We start from the raw sequence: 22,697 nt of genomic DNA on the forward strand, positions 1-22,697 counted from the left end.
TCCTCCCTTAAAGGGTGTAGCCAGGACCCTGTGGGCTTTGGACCATGTACACCCGCAGTAGGTTGGTGGGCCCAGGCTCGGGCACTTCCTCCATCTCTCGGAACCAAGCTGGAGATGGGCAGCGCAGTGATCTGGGCCTGAAGCAACACCGGAGGCAGAGTTTGGAGGTAGCGGCTCCTAAGGACTCTACGATGGAGAGGCAGGGGCACGCTGAGCAGAGTAGGTAAGTATTCAGAAAGCTGCCTCGGACGCAGAAAGTCCTGGCCCCAAACGTAAGCAGGCACCAGGTGCCCTCCAGGTCTTTGGAATTTGAAACCACGGAGGGCTGATAAATAAGCAGAGATTTTGAAAGCGTTAAATAGCATTTACCTCAATAAAATCACCTGTGAATTACTTTATCATTGCCTCCACTCTGCCAGTTTGCAGACCTTTACGGAGTATTCTCGCTCCCACTCCACTGATTCTTGTGAGTGGCTCTAGAATAAAAAGATGGGTGTGTGCAGCCTGGGCTTTTGATTCTTTAGAAAGTAAGTTTTCTTCTGAGAGAGAGAGAGAGAGAGAGAGAGAGAACTTAAGTGGGGCGACCAGGCCAAAGTGAAGGCAAGAAGAAACCTGATACAAGAGGGCCCAGACAATCCTAAAGCAAGTTTGAGTCAGTACAGCTGGGAGCGAGGGAGGACCCCAGCAGCTCAAGGTTGGAATGCATGCTAAGCAGGAACACCTAGGAGGCATTTATTCTTGATCTGTGGTTTAAAGACTACTAACCGCATCCTGAAAGCACGTTATGTAGGGAGTCAGAGACGCTCTTTCTCTGCACCAGGTGGAATGGGTTCTTTTTCACTCAGCCCTGCCCTTTGAAGTGCTGCTTCTGTGAATTGGAACTGTCCAAACGATTTTATTTTTAGTTTCCCCCTTTGCAACGACTTCTTTGTTGCAGGAAAGACAAATGCTGGTTGCTAAGGAACAGTTACATAACCTTACGACCAATAAGCAGTTGAGTTTCTTTCATCCCCCAGCTTCTGAAAGTACCAAGGTTATAATACTATTCAGTGTGGAGAGACCCTAAGATGGGGCAGACGGTCTGGGATCAATTAGGGGTGGTGGAATTTCTCTCAGAATTGTTGGCATCTTGCCACAAGAGAAGTTCATTAACTTCAAGTCAGCTATCTATAAGCTGGCCTCATGCTTATGACTGGTTAACGATTAAAATCCATTTCCAAGCCTTATATTAGAAAGCATCTGTTTAGATATAACCACTTATTTATATGCTCCCATTGTCTTATAAGCACTAAGCAGTTCTGTCTTCCTGCTCTCTGATGTGATGCTAATTACTCCAGCATCTTGCTGGACCAAATCGCTCAGAAGGGTGCATTTTCTTGATTGAGGATTAACACGGGAGGGCCTAACTCACTGTGTGTGGTGCCATTCCTGGCCTGGTGGTCCTGAGTGCTGTAAGAAAGCAGGCCTAGCAAGCCAGGAGAACAAGCCAGTATGCAGCACTTCTGCATGGCTCCTGTATCAGGTCCTGCTTCTAGGATCCTACCTTGAGTCCCTGCCCAGACTTCTTTTGGTGATAGATTGTGACCTGAGGGTTGTAAGAGGAAATAAACCCTCTCCTAAGTTGCTCTCGGTTATGGCGTTTTATCACGGCAATAGAAAACTAAGACAGAAATTGGTACTAGGTCATGGGTTGCTGGCCATGTGTTTTTGGGAGGATTGTGGAAGGACTTTGGAACTTTGGGCACTGGGTGTTCAGAGCTTAATGAGCTGTTATGGGAACTAAGAAGATAAACACGAGAGCAGTACAGATGAAGGATGCCTGACTTTGAAGTGTCAGAGGGAAGTTTAAGACTTTAGGCCATTCGACATTTTGAATTACAAACTACTAAAGCGAAACCTTTGCTTTGCTGGGACAATCAGTACTGGTCAGCTGGGAGTGAAGAAGCATCTGCGATTAAAAGATCAGTGTCACCGAAGTGAAATCTTTTGGGAAGTGTCTTGGGAGAGTCAATATGGGAGCTGTGTGGTCCAGAGGTGGTCAAGGCTGTACCTTGTGCCCACAGCCCTACATGGTAATGTGTAAGAGTCATCTTGGTGGTACTTTGGAGGAATGAAAGGGTTGTGGAGGGCACCTGAGGCTTGGCACCGGGTAGCAGGGTTAGAGTCCCAGAAGAGAGCTAGAAGCAGGCTGTTGGTGAAGGCGCAGCCCAGTTTTGGTGGATCCCCAAACATTCTGAAGAAGCCAGTACCGTAGGACAGCAGCAGTGGTAGAGCAGAGCCAGCCTCAGCCTAGGACACAAGCTGTGTGTGCTACAGAGGGTGGGACTGAGAAGCTGACCTAGCTGCCCAGACCCTTTGGAGTCTGGAGAGTCAAGAGTGGGGTACTAGAAGCTAAAAGTTGAACTTTCAATACTGCTGGACTTTGGGTTTGCTTTGATTTGAGTGTGACTCTGTCCCGATTCTTCCTTCTTGGACTTAAGAAATTTGTGTAAATTTTTTTTTATTTTTTTATTTTATTTTTTTATTTCACAGGAGTCACATATCTAACACACTTTGGAACTTTAAAGAGATGTTTGAGTTTTAGACTGGAATTTTAGAGAGACTTGGATGTTTTAGAGAGACGACTATGTAGATATTTTAGAGAGACTGGACATTTGGAGGCTAAAGTGCTTGAATTTGTAATGCTTGTGTGACTTTTAAAGTTCAGAATGTTTCATATTGTGATATTGATATTGGTGACATCCTGAGGTCAACAGGAAAGGTTTCGGTTTGACATTGATGTGTTTGCATATAAAGCTGACATGAAGTCAATTGTGCTGGCAGTTTTGTGCCAACTTGACAGAAAATAGAGTCCTCTGGGAAGAGGGAACCTCAAATGAGAAAATGCCCCCAACAAATCGGACTGTGGGCAAAACCATGGTAAAATTTTTTAAATGGTGATTGATGTAGGAGAGTCCAGGCCACTGTGGGTGTTGTCACCCTTAGCTGGTGGTTCTGGGTACTCTAAGAAAACAGCCTGAACAAGCCATGAGCAAACTTCTTCGATGGCCTCTGCTTCAGTTCCTGACTCCAAGTTCCTTCCTTGAGTTTCTGATGATAGACTGAGACATGGAGTATAAGCAAAATACCCCCCATCCTGTTCTATTTGGTCATGGTCTTCATTACAGCAATAGAAAAGTAACTAAGACAACAAGTCAAAAATATGTGAAATTCTTTAAAAAAAAAATCAATGATTCCAAAGCTTTGACAGACTACCCAAGAGTCTATTTACTCCACTTGGATTTCAGTTACTGCAAGTGTTTCCTATTTCTTACTGGCTTTTGTACTTCCTTTTACCTGGCTATCTGTACCTTGTCCCCAACTGTTATAAGCTATACACACAGATTTAAAGAGAAACAAAAAGAGCTTATGTAAACCTGTAATCCAAAGCAGTACTTTATTTCCCTTTAGAGGTCTTACTGTTCTGCTTGCTTCTAAGCACATTTCACCTACATTGATACAGATATTAAAGGTAGAGGTTTCTAGCCTGATTATACCCAGTTCTGGGCAATAGGATAGAGCTCCAGCCCGTGTTAGTGATGAAAGCCTGATGCTGCTTAAAAAAAGAAAGAGACATTCTAAAAATGAACCTACGAGGTAGAACTTTATTATACTGTAGTTGACTTTAAGATAAAACACAAATTCAGTTTACCACAGCACATCCTGTGGTCAACTCTATATGGAGTACAAGGGAGACTTGGAGGTTGGACAGCAATAATAGCAAATACTCACAAAGTGCTCACTGCGTAACAGAGCGTTACATATACTAATAACCTTACAATAACGGGGGATCTCCAGCTCTGGATATCTTAAATTATTGGAACAATTATCTACTTAGCAAGCTTCATAAGGATTTTTTTTTTTTAAATCTAGCTGATGGGACAGATACTTCTGCAATAATTACACAAGTAAATCTTTATGTGTGCTGCAAAGGAAAGCCAATATCTAAGCTAGTTTTCAGGGCAGGGAAATGTTTGGTAAGATATATTTAAACTGGGACCTATAGGAGAATGAGAAGTTGTATGCATATATATGCTTGTCAGCTGACAGGACTTGAATTTGTCTAGGAGATAAGCCCACAGTTATGCCTGGGAAGGATTTTCAGGTTAGATTAGCTTCTGAACACGACTGTGAGGGATTATTTTTGTTAGGTTAAGTGAGGAGGGAAGACATACAAAGAGTATAGCAGCGTACTCTGGCCTTGGGCACAAGATTTCATAAACAGGAGAAAACTAGCCGAATACCAGTAATCACTACTTTGATCTTCCTGACTGTGACTGAACACCATCAGCTGTTTTAGGTTCCTGCTGCCTTGATTGCTCTGTTATGATGGATTGAACCCTTGAACTGTGAGCCGAAATCAACCTGTGATCATCTGAATGAAAATGGCTACCACAGACTCCTGTTTTCAAATGCTCGGTTTCACAGTTGGTGGAACTGTTTGGGAAGGATGAGGAGAAGCGGCCTTGTTGGAGGAAGTTTGTCACTATGGGTGGGGTGAGCTTTGTGGTGTGAAGACCTCGTGCTGTTCCAGTCAGCTTCTCTCTATGCCCTGAGATTGTTGTTTCAACATGCAGCAGTAGCTCTCAGCTACTACTTTGGTGTTAGGCCTACCTGCGTGCTGCCATGCTCCCTGCCATGACGGTCATGAACTGTATTACCTACCTCCTAGAAATGCCAGTCTCAGATTAAGTGTTTCTTTTTATACATTGCTTTAGTCATGGTGTTTTGTCATGACAGTAGAAAAATAACTAAAACTAACACTTTCTTGAATTGTTTTTGTCAGGGTATCTTGTCACATTGACAGGGAAAAACTAAAACATAAGTTTTGTTTTGTTTTGTTTTGTTTCATTTTGTTTTGTCTTTTTCCTTGTTTGTTTGGGCTTTTAGAGACTCTTTCCAGGTAGCCCACAATGCCCTGAACTCACTCTGTAGCACACACTAGCTTTGAACATGTGATTGTCTTGCTTCAGCTTTCTCAGCTAGATTACAGACATGCTCCACTACCCTCAGCTTTCAAGTAACAACATCGGTACTTATTAGAGCCTATAAAACTAATTTACTATTTCCTCCTCACTGCAGTGCTCCAGATTTCAATTTCCTGCCTCCATGTGATTAAAAGAAAATAAGTTTTTGCCAGTAGATGCTAAATGGCACAAAAACATCAGGCATATTCTTCCTGGAGATGGAGAACTGGATTGTGCAGAAGCTCCGCTTAATGTTAGGAAGTAATAGTACATGGGAAGAGCTCAATGATCATCTTAATGAGTCATCTTCGCGATTGCTCAATATAGATGGCTATTCATCTGGGGATTATTTAACTCAACTCCTAGACAAGGCCCATAAGCACTTAGAAAGTTTGTAACGTAACTGATAGTGTTTAACTCTCAATGATAACACAACACAGTTCAATGAGCTGGGTAGGTACCTCGACTACTGCCAGATTCTAATAGAAAACTAATTAGTCAAGCTCTGCCTATGCAGCTTACTCTTGGACTGACAAATGTGTTGGGGCATTGAAATACTGTGGTAGCATGATGTAAATTAGCTCTCCTCAGCTGTGTTGGGTACCCCTCAAAATAACTGCAAAAAAGAAAAATAGACAAGAACCAAAATAAACAACCAGTTTCGTTGTTCATGTATACTAAGTAAGTACCATTTTTTTACATGAAGCTGTAGATCCAAGCCAGCAACACCAGAAAAACAAAACAAATAGTTATTAAAAAAAAAAAAGTACTCCAAATATCTCAAATGACAAGCCATGCATTAGAGCTTGTACTAAGAGTGACATAAACATTATTAAATTTTATCTTCAACATAAATGCTTTACCACCTGACAGATGAGGAAAGTAAGTCTTGAAAGATTAAATGAGTTTTCTAAGTTTCCATTGCTTTTCCTAATCAGTAGCTATAACTCAAGACCAGGTCTTTGTACCAAAGTAGAAGCTGCTCAGGAGCTAGGAGAGGAAGTGATATCAAAGCTGCCTGCTTACTTATTGCTTTATGTCCATATTAGGAAAAAAATTCAGTAGGTCAAAGAGAGTATTAATGTAGAAGCAGGAATGTGGTACACACAGCTTCACAGGAAGTGATGATTTCTTTGGCTACTTATCCCTTGGTTCACAGCTGAGACATGTATATCAAAGTCAGAGGAACAAGAGAAAAAGATATGAATTTATTCAATAAGTTATGAGTGATACAGGAGCCCTCAGGAATGATGATACAGAGATACAGGGAAGTCTTCTATAAGGGTGACTTTTCTCCTTACCACAACAAACTGCTTGACCAAAGCAGCTTAAGGGAGGAAGGATTAAATGTGGCTCCTGGTTTCAAAGGGTATAGGTCATCATGGTAGGGCAATTACATGATGAGCGGAGTGTAGGATGGAGGCCTGTGGCAATGTGACCATGGACAGGACAAAAGAAATACAGCCTGGAATCAGAATAGAAGTGGGTATACCTTTCCAGGGTTTACCACAAGAGCCTTACTGCTACCAGTCAGGCCCCATCTCTTCAAGACTTTACACACTATGAAATAGTGCCACAAGGGAGTGGAGAGATGGCGAAGCAGTTTAGGGCACTTGTTGCTCTGGAGAGGAGCTGGCTTCAGTTTCCAGTGCCTACCTGGTGGCCCACAACCATCAGTGACAAGAGTTCCAGGGGATCCCTCATCCTTTTCTGACCTCCATCAGGCATGCATGTGGCATGTATACTCATATAAAGGCAATATGCACATAAAAATTAAACATCTAAAATAAAAACATTAATAAAATAAAATAATGCCACAAACTGGGTGTCAAGTGCTCAAAGCATGCCTCAGTAAGAGACATTGTGTGTATAATCACACCTTATTCTGACTCATAAGTCGGATGGAGGGCGAACAGTTTGTAGCTCTGTGATTGGTTGGAAAGGATTAGCAACTAATAATTCCATAATAAAGTGAAGAAACAAAGGAGGCCTGTTCCTTTAGATTCTTCGTGTCTTTTCTTTGTTTTTCAAGACAGGGTTTCTCTGGTTAGCCTTGGCTGTCCTGGACTTGCTTTGACTGGGTCAGGCTGGCCTTGACCCTTCATGTCTTTATACATGGAGAAGAGTGTGTTGAATTGTGGGCCTTATGACCTACTGACTCTAAAGGTTACAAAAGTCCTTCATGGTCTGCTTTAAGGGGTGGGGGAAAGCAGACCTTCTTGCTTTTCTCCACTACCGAGGTGCCATATTTTTGGGGAAAAAATGTGCCCTGAATCTTATTACTATTTCTATGTTATATTCTGAGTAACTAGAAAAGCAGTTTGAAGTGGTGTGTGTGTGTGTGTGTGTGTGTGTGTGTGTGTGTGAATCTACTTTTCTGTGCTGCCTTCTACAAAGGATGTACAGAATGGTTGCCTCCTGTTAGAGCAGGTTGTGTCCCTAAGCACCCTCAAGTACATGGTTACTTCTGATGGAAACCTACAGTGAACAGTTTGTTTGATGATATGACCTAGAACGTATATCAGTATATTTGAAGATATACACAACTGGAAAGGAATTTTACAAAACAATTCTCACCGCATGTGAGATACTGCCAGTTTTTATTCTCTCTCTCTCTGGTATATACATGTGAGTTTGTACATGTTAGCATATACACAGGGAAGTCAGAGCAGAGGTGTGTCTTACTGCTCTGAGACAGGACTTCTCACTGAATTGTTTATATTTTTATATTTTTGGCCCAGGCAAGCTAGCCAGTGATCTCTCTCTTTATCTGCCCACCTCTGTCTCCTCAGTGCTGGGATTACAAGTGTATAGAGCAGCCATGCCCAGCTTTTTACATATGTGTTGGGGATTTGAACTGAGGCCCTCATGATGGCAGAACAACTGCTCTTACCCACTAAGTAACCGCTCCAGCCCCTACTTTCTATTCTTGTTCATTAGAAACAAATTCATTGAATGATTTCATAAAGTATTAGTGGGCCACCTACAGTTTGAAAAGCTCAGCTCTATGCAGAAGGAGTTTGTTAGAGTGGATGAAGGAAAGACATTTTAGTTTGATTAACTTTGTGTTTATGGAGGAAGGTATAAATTACTGTCCTGTTAGAATAAATTCCCAACTTTTTTTTTTTTTGTGCTAGACCCTGCTCCTCTACAGGTATGCATTTGTGATCTGCCAAGTTTTGGGGAGCAATCATTTTTGTTCAAATACAGTATCATCAAAAATGAATGGACATTTTTCAAAAAGCCTTTGACAGCTGCAACAGTGAAACAATAAATCAACAGGATGATGAAAGCCTGAAAATGCATAATACCTATAATAATCAGTAGAAGTGTTGCAGAAATGAGAAAAAAAAAATGAAACTTAGCTCAATTACACAGTGAGCTGACTCACTTCAAAGTCAGCTGAGTGCTGTAAGGTTATAGATATTGTTAAGGTTAATTGCATCTATTCAGAATGTATTTGAATCCAAAACAAAAGCTTAGGAGAAAAAAAATAATCAAAAGGAACAGACTGCTCAGGGAGGTTCCTTCTACATCAGAAAATCAGCTGTGACGGCTCCTTTGTTCTATAATGTTACAGTGTTTCCTCCCAACGTGAAGATTAAAAAACAGTCTATTAAAGTGAGGTAGAAAAATTCAAGAGATTTCTCATCATTAAAATTCAAGGGCTAGAGCAGGGTGTGGTGCCATATATCTTAGCATTTAGAATACTGAGGCAGGAGGATCATTAGTTAAAGTCCTGTTTGGATGACATAGGTAGGAAGAAATCTTGTAAAGAAAGAAAGGAAGGGAGATTCATTATGCTCTATGTTCTTTGGTTCCACTGTCAAGAGATGGTGATGATTTTTTTTTTAATCTTTTTGCTGTTTTTGAGATAGGATCTTGTAATAATCCAGGCTGTCCTTGAACTCTCTGAACTCCGGGTGCTCCTGCCTCTGCCTCTCAACCCTACCTCCAGGTCATGAGACGTTTTCTAAGACAATGGTCTCAGACTTTTTAAGGATGCCAATTGTGAAAGGAAGAAATTCAAGGAAATTGTCCTAGATTCAAGGTCTGCAGAGACACATGAAATTCATGGCCGACTCCAGGATGAGGTGGGAGTAGGGAAGAATTAAATGAAATAATTTTGAAATCTGAATATAATTAGGTAAATTCCTTGGGTATCAAAATGTTTTTATGCATAAGTAGGATAATGTCTTCCCCCCCCCCCTTGGAGGTACATGCTAAAGTGTTTAGGGATTATATATACCATGACCACATGGCTTGGAGAGAGAAATAAATATGTAAAGCATTCAGAATGATGACAACAAGCAGAGAGTGATGGTCTTTATCTTACTAATGTTGCTTGTTAGGCTATATTTGTGTATGTGTGCTGTGAGGGTGAAACCCATGTCTGGAATATACAGGACAAACACTCTACCCATGAGTTGAACCCCCACCCCAGTCCAAGGCTTCTAACAAATTTTGAAATTTACAGTTGGAGAAGAGTAATTCTTGGTAACATCCTAAAGCTCCCTTTGTTTCTCTGCCTCTTTTTGCCTTTTCTCCTTTGGAACCCAGAGGACTCAAAAGAAGGTTTTTTCCACAGAGCTATGTACTTACGGTTTTGCAGTTTACTGTAGGTCTATTTTATTTCAATAAATTAGGAAGCAAAGCCTGGGCTCATAACTATGCTGCTGCTTGCAGGGGAATAACATTTACTAATCTTTAAAGATATCTTTCTCGATACTATTTTGTTTCATGCCGTGGGTCTTATTACTACTGGGACACATAGAAAGGAATCACAAAACTATGGCACAGATGTTAGAGTGAAGGACCAGGATCAGGGTTGTGAAAAGAGTTTAGAAAAACTATATACATATATATGTGTGTATATGTGTGTGTGTGTATATATGTGTATGTATGTATATGTGTATGTGTGTATATGTGTATGTGTGTGTATATATACATATATATGTATGTATATATATGTATATACACATATATATGTATATATATATGGTACAGAAAGGGATTCATTCATAACATGAGATAGAATAGTTATGGGTGAGGTCTAGTACCTAAAACAGCCATCATATATATTGTATATGGTTATCAATAGCACATGTAAAACAGATCCTCTTCACAGGCATTTTAAAACAAGGCTTTGTTTAGGATGTTTTTTTTCCCTCCAAAGTATGCCTGAAGGTAGGCTGATACCAAACAAACAATCAAAAACAACAACAACAATCTTTTGGCAATTATAGTAGAACATGGTTCTTTTAATTGAGAAAAATGTTTATCTGTATGCATGTGTGCATGTATTTCTGTATGTATATCACATGTGTGCAGGCACTCCTAAAATAAATAAATAAATAAATAAATAAATGAATAGAGGATATCAAGTCCCCGGGGAGCTAGAGTCACAGGGAGTTGTGAGCCACTGCATGTGGCTGCTGAGAATTGAACTCGGGTCCTCAGGAAGAGCAGACACCCCTCTTAGCAGCTAAGCTACTACTTCAGCTCTTGTTTTTGAGACAGAATCTTCTGAAATTGTTTACTTATTTATTTGCTGTTATGGTTCGCGTATTGTGTGTGAGTACAGCGTGGCCACACGTGCCGTGGCGTATGTTTGGAGGTCGGGGATACTTTGGGTAGTTTCTTTCTGTTACCGTGGATCATAGGAACCAAGCTCAGGTTCTCGAGCTTATGTGGCGAGTGCTTGTCACCTGCTTAGTCAGCTTTCTGGACCCGGAGATTATTCGAAGCATTTTCTAGCTATGAAGTGCATAATTGTCCCCATTTAAAAAAAAAATAGAGCAACCGAGTGGTTTGCTCAAAGTTGTAAGGAAGGGCGTCAGGAGATGAGGTTTGATCCAGGCAGTGTGATGGCTGATCAGCACTAACGCAGTAGCTCTTCAGATAGAGGGCAGTCTGTTTAGCTATTTGAGCCTCAACGCTCACCTCAACTCTTCCAGGAAGGGAAATGCTACCCAAAGCCTAACATGCCAGTCTCCAGTTAAAGCATTGCCCTAGAAATCTTTCTCAGTTCCTGTACTGATATGTCAATGGCCCAAATCAATCATGCGGTCACACTTAGCTAGACAGGTTGGGGACTAGTCTTTTAGGCAGACATATTGTCGACCTGGATGGTTTGGCAGTGCTGTTAGGAGGAAGGGAAGATACGCCTGGCCAACATCTCTTCTAGTTTGAAAACTGAGGAGAATAAGGTAGAAGAGTGGGGACCAATCCATATGATCCAGATCTATACATCTGTGGGTCTTTGGAAGTGCAAGTGGGGAGCCAGTCTATGGAAGAAAATCTAAATGGGGTCATGTTCTCGGCCCCTCGTGCTTATTCTGGAGGTCTGTTGGGATCTTCTAGACAGTGCTCTGTGCAAAGCTTTGTTTGGTACAAGCTACAGAACTTTTTGTGTATGAATGTCTGAAACAAATGAAATAGCTCTCTGTTAGGTTAGGACATACTATGGAGCCGTTTTATTTTAATCATGATTATGTGTCTAATTTAATGGAGAAAGCATTTAAAACTTTAAATATGATTACACACTATGGAGAATATAGCTAGGTGGCTGATACGCACCTGTAAACCAAGCAGTTGGGAATCTGAGGCAGAAAGATGGTGGTGAGTTTGAGGCTAGCCTGAACCACTTGGTAAACAGGAAGCCAGGCTTGACACCTAAAGAGATGTTGTCTCAAATGGAAACAACAGGAAGTAGAGAACATAGGTTGTGTGGAAATTCAGCCAAATAAAACAATAGTTGTAATCTTTGAGAAATGGGATTTGAGTAACTTTTAAATGTTATTTTTCTATGTTGTCTTGTGTATGACTTTCAAAATTAAAAAAAAATAAGAAAACTTTGCTCTGAAGTAGTCTTTGCGTGGACTGAGAAATATATCACTAGATGTGGGCGTTCTGGTTTTCATGTGCTAGAGGTGACATGTGAAGAGTCTTTGAAGCTTAAGTTAAATGAAAATAAAAAGGACATTGCCTATTTGACATGTAAATGCAGTCTACTCCACTGAGTTATTCTTTGACGGCAGCCTTTCCCAGCCTCCTGCTCTCTTCAGTCTTTAACTTCAGATTCCTGTTTTCTGTATTTTTGTTGTTGTTTTGAGGGGGAAGTCTTACTCTATTTCCTAGCTAGTGTTGACATCCTAGGCTGAAGCGTTCATCCGCCTGCCTGAGGATCTGATACTTAACTTATACACCACTTTGGCCAGTTGGGTGTGTTGGCACATACCTGATATCCAAGCTCTGGAGAAGCTGTGTCAGGAGAACTGAGAGGTGAAGGCTAGGCTGAGCTGCATCCTGAGACCCTGATTCATAAAACCATGAGAAACCTAAGTATGACATTTCTTACCTGCAAGGCAAGCTCACCAGGTGATTGGCACTCACCACACTGTCCCCATCCAACCTAGGGTCAGATGGCACTGGTGTGAAGGAGCGGCTGGCCGTGTGAGCTTGCTAAGAGGAATGAAGTCTTTTGTCTCTGACCAGAGATCTCATGACCTCTGTCAGTGTTTAGGAAGCAGGGACACGCTAGTTTACCAGCTTCTAAATGCCGCATCAAAATCTCAGACCTAATACCCGTGTTCTGAAAACAGATTTCTTCTAGATTTTCCAGAGAAAATGATTTTATACTTTTAGAAGTTTACCTATTAATTGGTCTCAACCTTGACTTGGTCTTTGGCCTCTCAAAGGTGTCAGTTTTGTATGGCATTATTTTTTTTATGAATATTCTTTGTGGCTTTAGTGTTAATTGTTTTTGATGGCTCTCCCTTTTGTGTGTGTGTGTAGCATTTATGGCATATGCTCTTCAGTGAGGGAATATAATATTTCTTGTCTACCTTCTGTAGCTGTGCATTTTAACTGCCCGTGTTGCCTCAGCTAAATTAGTAAGATAGGCATAAAATATGTATCTAGCCAGGAACCTCTAGCAGGATGCATTTTTCTAATTTGTGTAAACTGGTTATATGTTCTCAAGACATGAAAACCTTAGGCCATGCATCCATACATGTCTTTTTCTTAATGTTCAAACAAAGGCATTCTATACAAGGAATCCTGCTCTTGCTTCATTTCACCTAGTGGGTTGTATGCCTTTCTTCCAACAGAAGCCAAGGGCAATATTGCTGAAATAATTCATGTGAGCCCACACCAGAATGTGGAATGTTGGACCAAAATAACAAACCAAAAGGGTCAAGGGTGATCCAGTCAGCCCTACTTTGGGTTTTTGGCTTGAGAATTTGGACTGTTTGAAAAGGAACTCTGACAACTTTAATGCCTCAAAAACTTTGAGTCATGTTGGTTAAACATAATAAGCTTCATGGTCTGGAGAAATGGCTCAGTAGTTAAAAGCACTGTTTGTCCTTCCAGAGGACCTGGCTTCAATTGCCAGCACCTACATGGCAGCTCATCTGACACCCTCTTCTGGTCTTTTTAGGGACTGCACATACATGGTACACAGGCATACATGCATGCAAGCAAAATACCCATGTACGTAAAATAAAAATGTAAAATAGACAGTGAAAATAATAAGTATCTCCACATTGAAGACCACATAACAAAACCTACATGGAATCTCACGTAACTACCTGATGCTGTTCATCTCTGACTCATTCTTCCCCAATTGCCAATTGTATCCGAGGTTAAGATTTTCTTGAACTATAAAAAACAGTTACCAGGGAAACTTCTGGGATGCTTAGTTTCATCAACAAAAGAACTTATAAAGGGACCCAAAAGGTTGCTCAAGGACAATGTTTTTAGAGTTGAAGAGAAAAACATAGTATGGGTTAGACGGTAATCATGGCAGCTGCCAGAGATGGAGAGTAAGTCATGTTTATCAGTTTAGGCAAGGAACAGAGGTGAAACTTTATTAAAACAAGACCAAAATTCTCTGAAGAGTGGAAGTGAGTGAGTGAGTGGAGGAAAGGGCCTGCAAAGCATCCTGGGTAGATGCTTTTGTATAGTCTCCCTCCCTTCCGGCTTGCATGTTTCACAGGGTTTTTTTTTTTTCCTATTCTCCATCACAGCATCTAGCCAGGTTTGCTAGGGCAGTAAATGCCACACATCTACTGTTCAGCTTGAAGCTGTCTGCAATTTACTCATCTATCTCTTCCTGAATTTCTGCTATCCAGCACATTTCTTCTTTCTAGCAAACCAATGTTGGTCTTAATTAGAAATTTAAGTTACATCTGGTGCACTTTGCATACTCTCAGGGACACACACACAAATAAAACATGTTATATATAATATGTTAATATATAATATTGCATATAATATATAATCTTTGCCAGCCAAGATAATTTTTGCAGCTTGCACATAGCAGTTTTTGATAAGAGTGCTCAGTCATGAAAATGGCACAGAAATGAACATGGGAGAAGCCTTTCTGTCACCATCCCAGAGCCCTCATAATTTAAATGTGGCTTGCACATCTTTTCCTCAAAATATTTTCTTTAGTATGTCTATATGCGCTTGTGCGTGTGTGAGAGAGTATGTGTGTGTGTGTGTGTGTGTGTAGGCCAGGGGTGGGCATATCCTCTTCAATTGCTTCTCTGTTTTGTATTTTGAGAAAGGGTCTATAGCTTTAATCTGGGGTTCACTGAATGGCTAGGCTGGCTGCCCAGCAAGCTCTTGAGATCCACCTGTCTCTGCTTCCTCTCTGGGATTTTTACACATATTCTGGGGATCTGAGCTCACATCCTCATGCCTGCACGGCAATCACCTTGTTAACTGAGCCATCTCCCTGGCCTTTATCCCTGCTTGAAAATGATATTAAAAAAAGATATTTGTCTTTATCTTAGATGGCTGCCTCCTATGCCCTTCTCTCTGTCTCACAGAAGTGTGTGTTGGAAATTGAAAGCAATCTTAACAACAGATATTTCATTAAATTTCAATGAGATAATTAAGGAAGCTCATTTTCAAATATACATATTTGTTTCAGCAGCTTGCATGTTGTTTTATTAGGAAATGACCAGAATGCCAAATCTAGGTAGCTTGAGCTTGTCCGATCCGCAGCTCCAGAGTCCACTTGTTTTGAAGGAAACACGGTGGAGCTAAAATGGCAAAGGTCTGCTGTGTGTGGAAACTAATTGGTTGAGAACATTAATAAATTATACTTGCTATTTATGTCAAAGAAAGTTCAGAGGGAAGACATGAATATTTTTGATCTCTCAGGTCCTTGCACTCTGCCACACAATATTAAAAATAAAAAGCGAAGCGTTAGACTTAAGCCTCTCTCCCTACTGCAAGGAGGAGAGATGAAAACAACACCGCTCAGCAGTGCCTTCTTCCATTAAGATGTTTCGGTTTGGCATTTTCAGACAATAAAATATTGCTAAGGCATTCTCTCACATAAAATGTGTATTACTAGGACCACTGTTAAGGTTAGGCTAAAATGCTTTTGAGTAAAAAGTCCTTTGCTTTCAGGGCTAACTAATCCTTTCTCCCTTTCCCCTCCTCTTCACTATTTATGGGTAATGTCACCTACACACAGCATCCTGGGATTATGTGCAGCCCTTCTCTAGGACAGCTCCTCAGACCTGGAGCCAGAGAGAAGGATGTAAAAATCCCCATCAGCTCACACTGATTCCTGTGCAATGAACAGTAATGCCAGCACTTTTGTGTCCGACCCAGTATTTTCACGTCTTCTGCGATTGACAAATACTCCTGCACTCTCATCAGACACAATCAGGTTAGATTCTGTAAAATACAGTCTTTTATAAACAGATTTTTTTCCCTCCAAATCTCTTCTATAGCTTGTATATTAATGATGGGCTTGGAAAATTCTCTGTTAAATGTTTTTAGCAAATTCCTTTACCCTATCTTCAACTTGGCATTTTTCTCCCCTGAAGTTTACTGCTGTTCTGTTTTGGTTTTGTTGTTGTTGTTGTTTTGTGGCTCTCCTCGGCTTCTATCTCTGACTACTTATATCATACCACCCTAGCACTTGTTTGGATCTTCCTGTCATTGAGTTACGTTGGTTTCTTGAATTGTTTCTACCTGAGCATATATGATTTGATGGAAGTGGTTGGTATCTGTGTTGGACACCTCTGCCACGCCCTGTAAGTCTCTAGCCTAGTAATTCTGTAATAAGTACTTGCCTATGTGTTCATATGTTTGCCAGTATTTCAAGGGTTTGAAGTTACAGGAAATGGGACCAGCTTTTTATTCATCATCAGATGAAAGGACTACACACACACACACACACACACACACACACACAACAGAGTTTATGACACCATAATGAAAAAATCAAGACATTTTCAAGAAAACAAATTCAACTAAAAATCTTTGCATCAAATGAAATAAGCCAGGCCCAGACAAATGCCACCAGTTTTTTCTCATACGTAGAACCAAGATTTAAATTTATATATATGCATGTGTCTATAAGTGTCTAGTTTTAGGTCATAAAATTAGAAAGGGGATGATGAGGGATGATGAAGAGAGTTTAAGGGAAGTGGGAAATAGAGAAATAGAATACATCTAATGAGGAAGAAAAATGTGTGAGTGATTGGGAAGAGGAAGAGAAACAACAGGAAAGGGAGAAGACAGTGGAGGAAGAAAATTAATTGGAACAAAGTATAATGACACATATGCTTGAAAGTAACATTAGTATGCTGAGCTAAGCAATTCATAAAGGGAGTGGGGTCTGAAGTTTAAAAAGTCTTATCTTAAGCTTTCTATGTTAAGTTGGAAAATCAGCTGCAGTTAACTGGTATAGGTTGAAAGCCTTCTGCGTTTTAACCCTGTTGTTTAGTTAACCCAGTGACTTTTAGTATATGGCTTAACATCTGTGTGGTTATCAAAAAATTTAATCTCTGCCTCTCCCTTTCGAGTGCTGGTATAAAACGCATGCACCACCGTGCGTGGCTGTTGTTATCTTTTCGACAAAGTGTCCTAAGACAGTTTCTTAGTGCTTTATGTGTTGTTAGGACGAAATACCTAAGGAGGGTAACGCATTCTTTAAGAAAGAGATTCATTTGGTTCACAAATCTGGTAGCTTTAAAGTCTCAAGGGCATGGTATTGGCACCTACACTCCTTTGGCTGTGGGAGGTGGTGAAACAGAAGGGGTAGTGAGCCCTTTCCATGCGGATCAACCAGGTAACTATCTCTAAGTTGTAGCAATACTCTTTCTTACCTAATCAAGTCCTGTGATACCCAACCCCCTTTGTAAGAATCTCACTAATGCATTAGTCCATTGTAAGAGTGGTGTCCCCATGGCCAATAACATCTCTTAAAAGCCCTACCCGCTCTAAAGAGCAATACAATGGGTCTCCATGGAGACAAGCCATACTGGAAGCACAGAAGGTATAACTTTTTGACAGCAGTGGTTCTTCAAGTGTAGAACCGTGGGCATCATTGTATTAGTCTCTTTTCCTGTTGCTGTCAAGATGAAACTAAAAGAGGAAGGGTTGGTGAGAGAGAGCGAGGCAGATGGCCACACTGAGCCTGCAGTTGCAAAGCAGAGAGATGAACACTGGCTCTTTGTGTGCTTTCTCTTCCCCCTTCTTATTCCATCCCTTTTCAGGGTGGGTCATCCCTGCTTAGTTCATCCTCCTGGAAATGCCCAGGCGGACTGGTCCAGAGGTATTCCCCCTAGGAGATTTTAATGCCAGTGAAGATGACGATGAAGATTAACCAGTGCAAACATCGACCGGGAGCTTATTTTTTTAAAAAAATGCATGTTACGGAGCCTCACCCGGAGCCAGAAACCCTGCCCTTTAACAAGCCTGCCAACAAGCTCTCCAGGTGATTCTCATGTATGGTAAAGGTTACGAGCTGCTGACGTGCTGCATAGGCAAATCCCCAGCCGAGACTCCGTTTCGCAGCTGCAGCCCTGAGGACGGCACTGAGATTTCACCGTTTGGCCTTTGCGTCCAGTGCCTCGTGTTTCAGCTTTAAGGCTCTGTAGAACGGTTCGCCCTTGCATCATGGCGAAGTTTCCAGATACTACTCACAGAATTGCAGCACCCCGCCTCCTATAAAGTACTGGCAATTGAGGAGTGACAAAGTCTCTCTCAGGGTGATCAAAGACTATGTAATAGATAAGGGATTAATTTCCAGTGGCGGCCGCCTAATTCTGCATTCATAACGTTGTATGCATGCTAGGCTACCTATGCACCATCTGCTGATACACATTAGGTAATTGGGCACCCAGCAGCCCCATTTGCATGCAAAGGTGGTTGCACACCTCACATTACAAGTCTAAAATTAAAGTCCAGGATGAAGCTGGCTGAAGGCTCGCAGCAAGGAAAATAATGAGATAAGGAAAAATGGCTTCGGTTAATCAGCACTTTTGGCCTCTACTGGTCCTGTCTTGGCTAATTTGTCCTCAGAAATAGTACATCCCCAGGTGGAAGAGAGACGTCTGAGAGTGTCTGGGGGTTTTGTTTTAAATATATATTTACAAGCTGGTTGCGTATTTGTCCACAGCATTCCCTCCCAAACTGAACCCCTATGCGTGCTGCAGTCTATTACTATTTTTGCTTTTCGAAGCAAGCGTTCAAGCTCTGGTGGGAACGCAGGCACCGGCTCAAACAGAGCCACTCCAGCACTGACCCATAGCTGGGTTCTGCGGCACACTGTACCTCAGTCAGCCCACGCTTCATGACGAGGCCACTCTGTGCCAGGCCACCAGGCCACAGATCTAGAATACCTATCAACATAACTCACCTCTGCCCTCAAGGGTTCACTGTGTCTTCTCTATCTCAGTATTCCAGTAGCTCAGTGTGGTATACTTTTGCTTACAAAGAGAGTCCAGGGAGATGGCTCAGTGGGTAAAGCACATAAAAAAACAGGCTTTGGATTCCCAGAACCCAGGGATAAAGTCCAGCATGGACAGGTGTGTGTCTCTAACCCCAGAGCGGCAAGGGAGGGGTGTGGAAGGAGCAGAGATGGGGGCCCTCTGGCCGGCCAGTCCAGCTTCATCAAGACATTCTGTGGTGAGAAACAGAAGACGTCTGATGTCAACCTCCAAGTGTATCAGTGCATGCAAGTATACAGGTACATGCTTGTACCTCACCTGCTAAAGAGAGAACAAAGGTAGGGCTGGAGAGAGAGAGAGAGAGAGAGAGAGAGAGAGAGAGAGAGAGAGAGAGAGGAGAGAGATTCTTGATTCCCATATTCAAAGTGTCCATACTTCTCTGGGCTCCTGGTGTATCGGACCTGTGTCTCCAGGAAAAAGGGAACTCCGGGCATGACAAATGACTTGGACTATTGTTTGTATGAACGAAGTACGCATCAGGTGTCCCATCGGTTCCTTTTCTCTTAAGGTGGGTCTACAAGAAAGGAGAATTGTTCTTAATAGGGATTGACTCACAAGTGCCCCCTGGAGGAGCGATGCCCTAGGAGGCCAGTCTACCGAGCACCAGCAGTGGTACAGCAGTCACCCGCCCACTGCTTCGTGTTTCCATTCTTGGCCCTGTCCATCTCTCTTTCGACTAGATCGGGAGTTACCAGAGAACAGAGCAAGATCTTTAGGAAGGCTGTCTTCTTCACTACCTGTCTTACGGTATTGGAAGGAGGATGGGCTGGTACCTTAGATTCCTTAGTAATTTGTCACGATGATGACCACTGTTTTCCTCTTCATTCCAGCGCAGGCGCGTACACGGTGATCACCCCGAACGAGAGCCGAAGGCAGAAGTTCCTGAGAGGTACACACTTGCGCTCACTCAACACTCAGAAGGCCTTTTGCTTTCTTTATCGCTCTTTTAAAAGCATTTTTATCTTCTGATTTACAGAGACTCATGAGAGCTCACCAAGGTCTTAAAAAAAAAAAAAACTTGGCAGTTTTAATTACATTTGTAAAATTATTCAATTGTTAGCACGTCTAAATTTGTTTCCCTATGTTAAAAATAGAAATCATGGCTCAAGAGAGTATAAGTTTTGGGTTTTCTTGGGTTTAAACAATTCCACACCTGTTGTTGTTTGGATCCTGTCCCTGATTATATCATGAGGGAATTGATACTTTTTAATTTTTGATGTGTTCCATCCCTCCTTAATTGGCCTCCCCCCCCCATTCTCATTCTTCTGTAACTGTAAATCTACTCTCCATGATTTTATCTGTATAGTCACTTTTTTTTTGTGTGTGTGTGTGTATAATAGCCTGGAAAGCAGGGGCCACATCTTAATCTTTTACTGTGTTTAATTGAGGCATGATAAATGAACAAATGTGCCATCTAATGCTCTGGCATTATTTCTAGTTGCAAGGAGAGAGAACATTCATACAGTTCAGAAGGACATTGTGTGACCGTCCATGTCGGGCTGTGCTGCTGCCCGCCCGGGAGTTCTCTGCTCCCCTTTATTAGGTTATTGGTAGGGAAGTCAGGGACTGATGAGGGCATAAGGACACAGCCAGGAAGGTCATTTTCTAAAGGCACCGCACTAGACAAGCATCAGCCTGGGTGGTCCCGCGAGTCCGTGTAGCCGTGACTATGGGAACTCCAGACATTTACCCAACAGGACCCCGAGCTTCCGACATCTTACAGGCTTTGAGTTCAAATTTCCAACAGGGATTTAAGAGTCAGAATCAGGGGCTGAAGAGATGGCTCAGCGGTTAAGAGCACTGACTGTTCTTCCAGAGGAACAAGGTTCGATTCCCAGCACCCACATGGCAGCTCCCAACTGTCTATAACTCCACACACTGTCTATAACCCTCACACAGACATATATGCAGGCTAAACATATGAAAGAAAAATAAATTATATCTAAAAAAGAGTCAGAAACATCTGGCTTTTGAAGTGTTTCAGAACTTTTCTTTTACTAATTTGAAGATTTTTATTGATGGTCTTTTGGGACAATCCAATCTACCTGGGAGACTGGGTTATAGTCTGGGTCCAACAGGATTAAGTCTCTCAGGCGCCCCCTGCTGTCTCAAGTTGCAGCCAGCTTGGGAAACAGTGAAAATAAGGCAAATATAGGCATAAGAATTCTCTGGGGATGTATATTTACCTGGATCTTATTGACATATGAATATTCTAGTTTTTGTACACATTTGCTATAGAAAAAACCTTTAGAAATAATTCATGAAGCTTTAAGAATGGTGGTGTTGGAGAGAAAACTATATATATATATTTTTATGTCAGTAGGAATTTAGCTATTGTTCAAATTTGTACCTTCTGGGCAGACACTTAGGAACTGCCATGGGGGTGGGGGGCTCGAGGGGGTGTGGGGGTTACAGCATTCTTTCAGGGGGTGGGACTAAGAGGTATCATCTTTTCCTGAACATACTGTCCTCTCATTCCGGAAACTGCTATCTGCTGGATGTTTAGATGATTGGAATGACTGGGTTTCTTCTCAAATGCTAACAATTGATGGCTTGTTCTTTCTCACCTGTTCAGTTGCTGAGCAAGAACTGGCAGACCTGAAGAGGTGGAAGGAGCAGAACAGGGCAAAACTTGTCCACTTGGTGCCACAAAGGCTGGGTAAGTGGCAAGAGGGAAGCCAGAGCGGGTAGGCAGGGTCACTCGCAGATCCTGCTGAGGCCTGCTAGGTCTGCTTTCCTTCATATAGGAAGGCTTGTTCCGTGCTGGAGATGGCGTTCATCTGACAGGAAACACTCAAATGCGCAGGTAGATTGTTGTTTCCGGTTTTCTGTAAGGAGCAAAAGTGTCTGCCACAGTTTGTGCGGGAATGAAGTGATGGCTTAATTGGCAAATAATTTAGAGCCTCTTATATGATCAGCTCTGAAGAAAGCTTACCTGGGGCGTTGCATATGCCCTGTCACAGCACTAGTCAGGATTCGAGGGAAAGCCATCACAGCATAGTCATCATGGCAGTGAGATGCTAATGTGATGAAAATGAAGCAAAATGAAAGTGAGCTGGGGACCCAGCTGTGGGTATAAAGATAGATTGTCACCTGGGTTTTCATGGTAGGGCCAGGGACGGGACAGTTGAGTTGGCAGAGCAGGTGCTGCCGGTGGGAAGGGATATCTGGGTCCCCTGTGTGAGGTTTAGAGAGGACACTACCTGTCCCTGCCCCCCACCGCCTTGGGAGTCATTTGCTTCCTGTCTGGCCTTCTCTTCACAGCCCATCACTTAAAGGCTTGGCACAGTTCCAGTTAATACAAATATACCTTCAGTTAGAAGCCACCTACTGCCATAATCATCTTAGAGATGTAAGAAAAAAAAATAAGCTGATTTGGAAATCTTTAATGAAGGAAAGAAATAGAACCGTGGCTGTCAGTCCACGTATTTCACCGTTAGCTGAATAAGCCAGACTTGACGGATACAGTCCAATTCCCCTTTCACAGGTCCTCTCAAGCAGTCTTCCCCAGGATTTCCTTCTCTATGTCTTTTGAGACCATCTCATTTCAGAAATCAGTACTCAGTCTTAGGTACCTGTAGGCCAGACTTGGTCACCTCCAGGGTTGCTGTAGATGTGTATTCTTTCAAGAGATCCTCATGAGAAGTACAGACAGCTCTGTTGCATCTTTCTTCCCTTCCAACTCAGGAAGCCAGGCCATACATGATGCAGCCACTTTCTTTTCTGAGATGAGGTCTCCCAGTCCAGGCTAGCCTATACCCCATGAACTGCCTCTGTCTTCCTAGTACTAGGATTGCAGGTTTGCAACTCTGCGCCAGCATCAGCCACATCTTCCTGAGGACCCATCTGACTCCAGACTCATGCCTTAGGCGTCAGATGTCCTCAGCATCTCCTATGCAACTAGGAGTGCATGCTGAGGGTGGTCTTA

General features: G+C 42.1%; 1 protein-coding gene across 5 annotated transcripts in view; it reads left to right on the forward strand.

Annotated features, from left to right (window-relative positions):
- Positions 1-36: 36 nt before the first annotated feature.
- The window catches only part of Epsti1 (epithelial stromal interaction 1), an 89,027-nt gene continuing 66,366 nt past the window's right edge, over positions 37-22,697 (forward strand). For all 5 annotated transcript variants that reach the window (XM_021655697.2, XM_021655698.2, XM_060391475.1 and 2 more), the window contains exons 1-3: positions 37-223; positions 19,600-19,658; positions 21,345-21,428. In XM_021655697.2, coding sequence (XP_021511372.1) covers positions 45-223; positions 19,600-19,658; positions 21,345-21,428 — 322 coding nt within the window. In that variant the 5' untranslated portion in view covers positions 37-44. The remainder of the gene's footprint in view (positions 224-19,599; positions 19,659-21,344; positions 21,429-22,697) is intronic.

Source organism: Meriones unguiculatus, chromosome 9, assembly GCF_030254825.1.
Source record: "Meriones unguiculatus strain TT.TT164.6M chromosome 9, Bangor_MerUng_6.1, whole genome shotgun sequence".
Classification (NCBI taxonomy): domain Eukaryota; kingdom Metazoa; phylum Chordata; class Mammalia; order Rodentia; family Muridae; genus Meriones; species Meriones unguiculatus.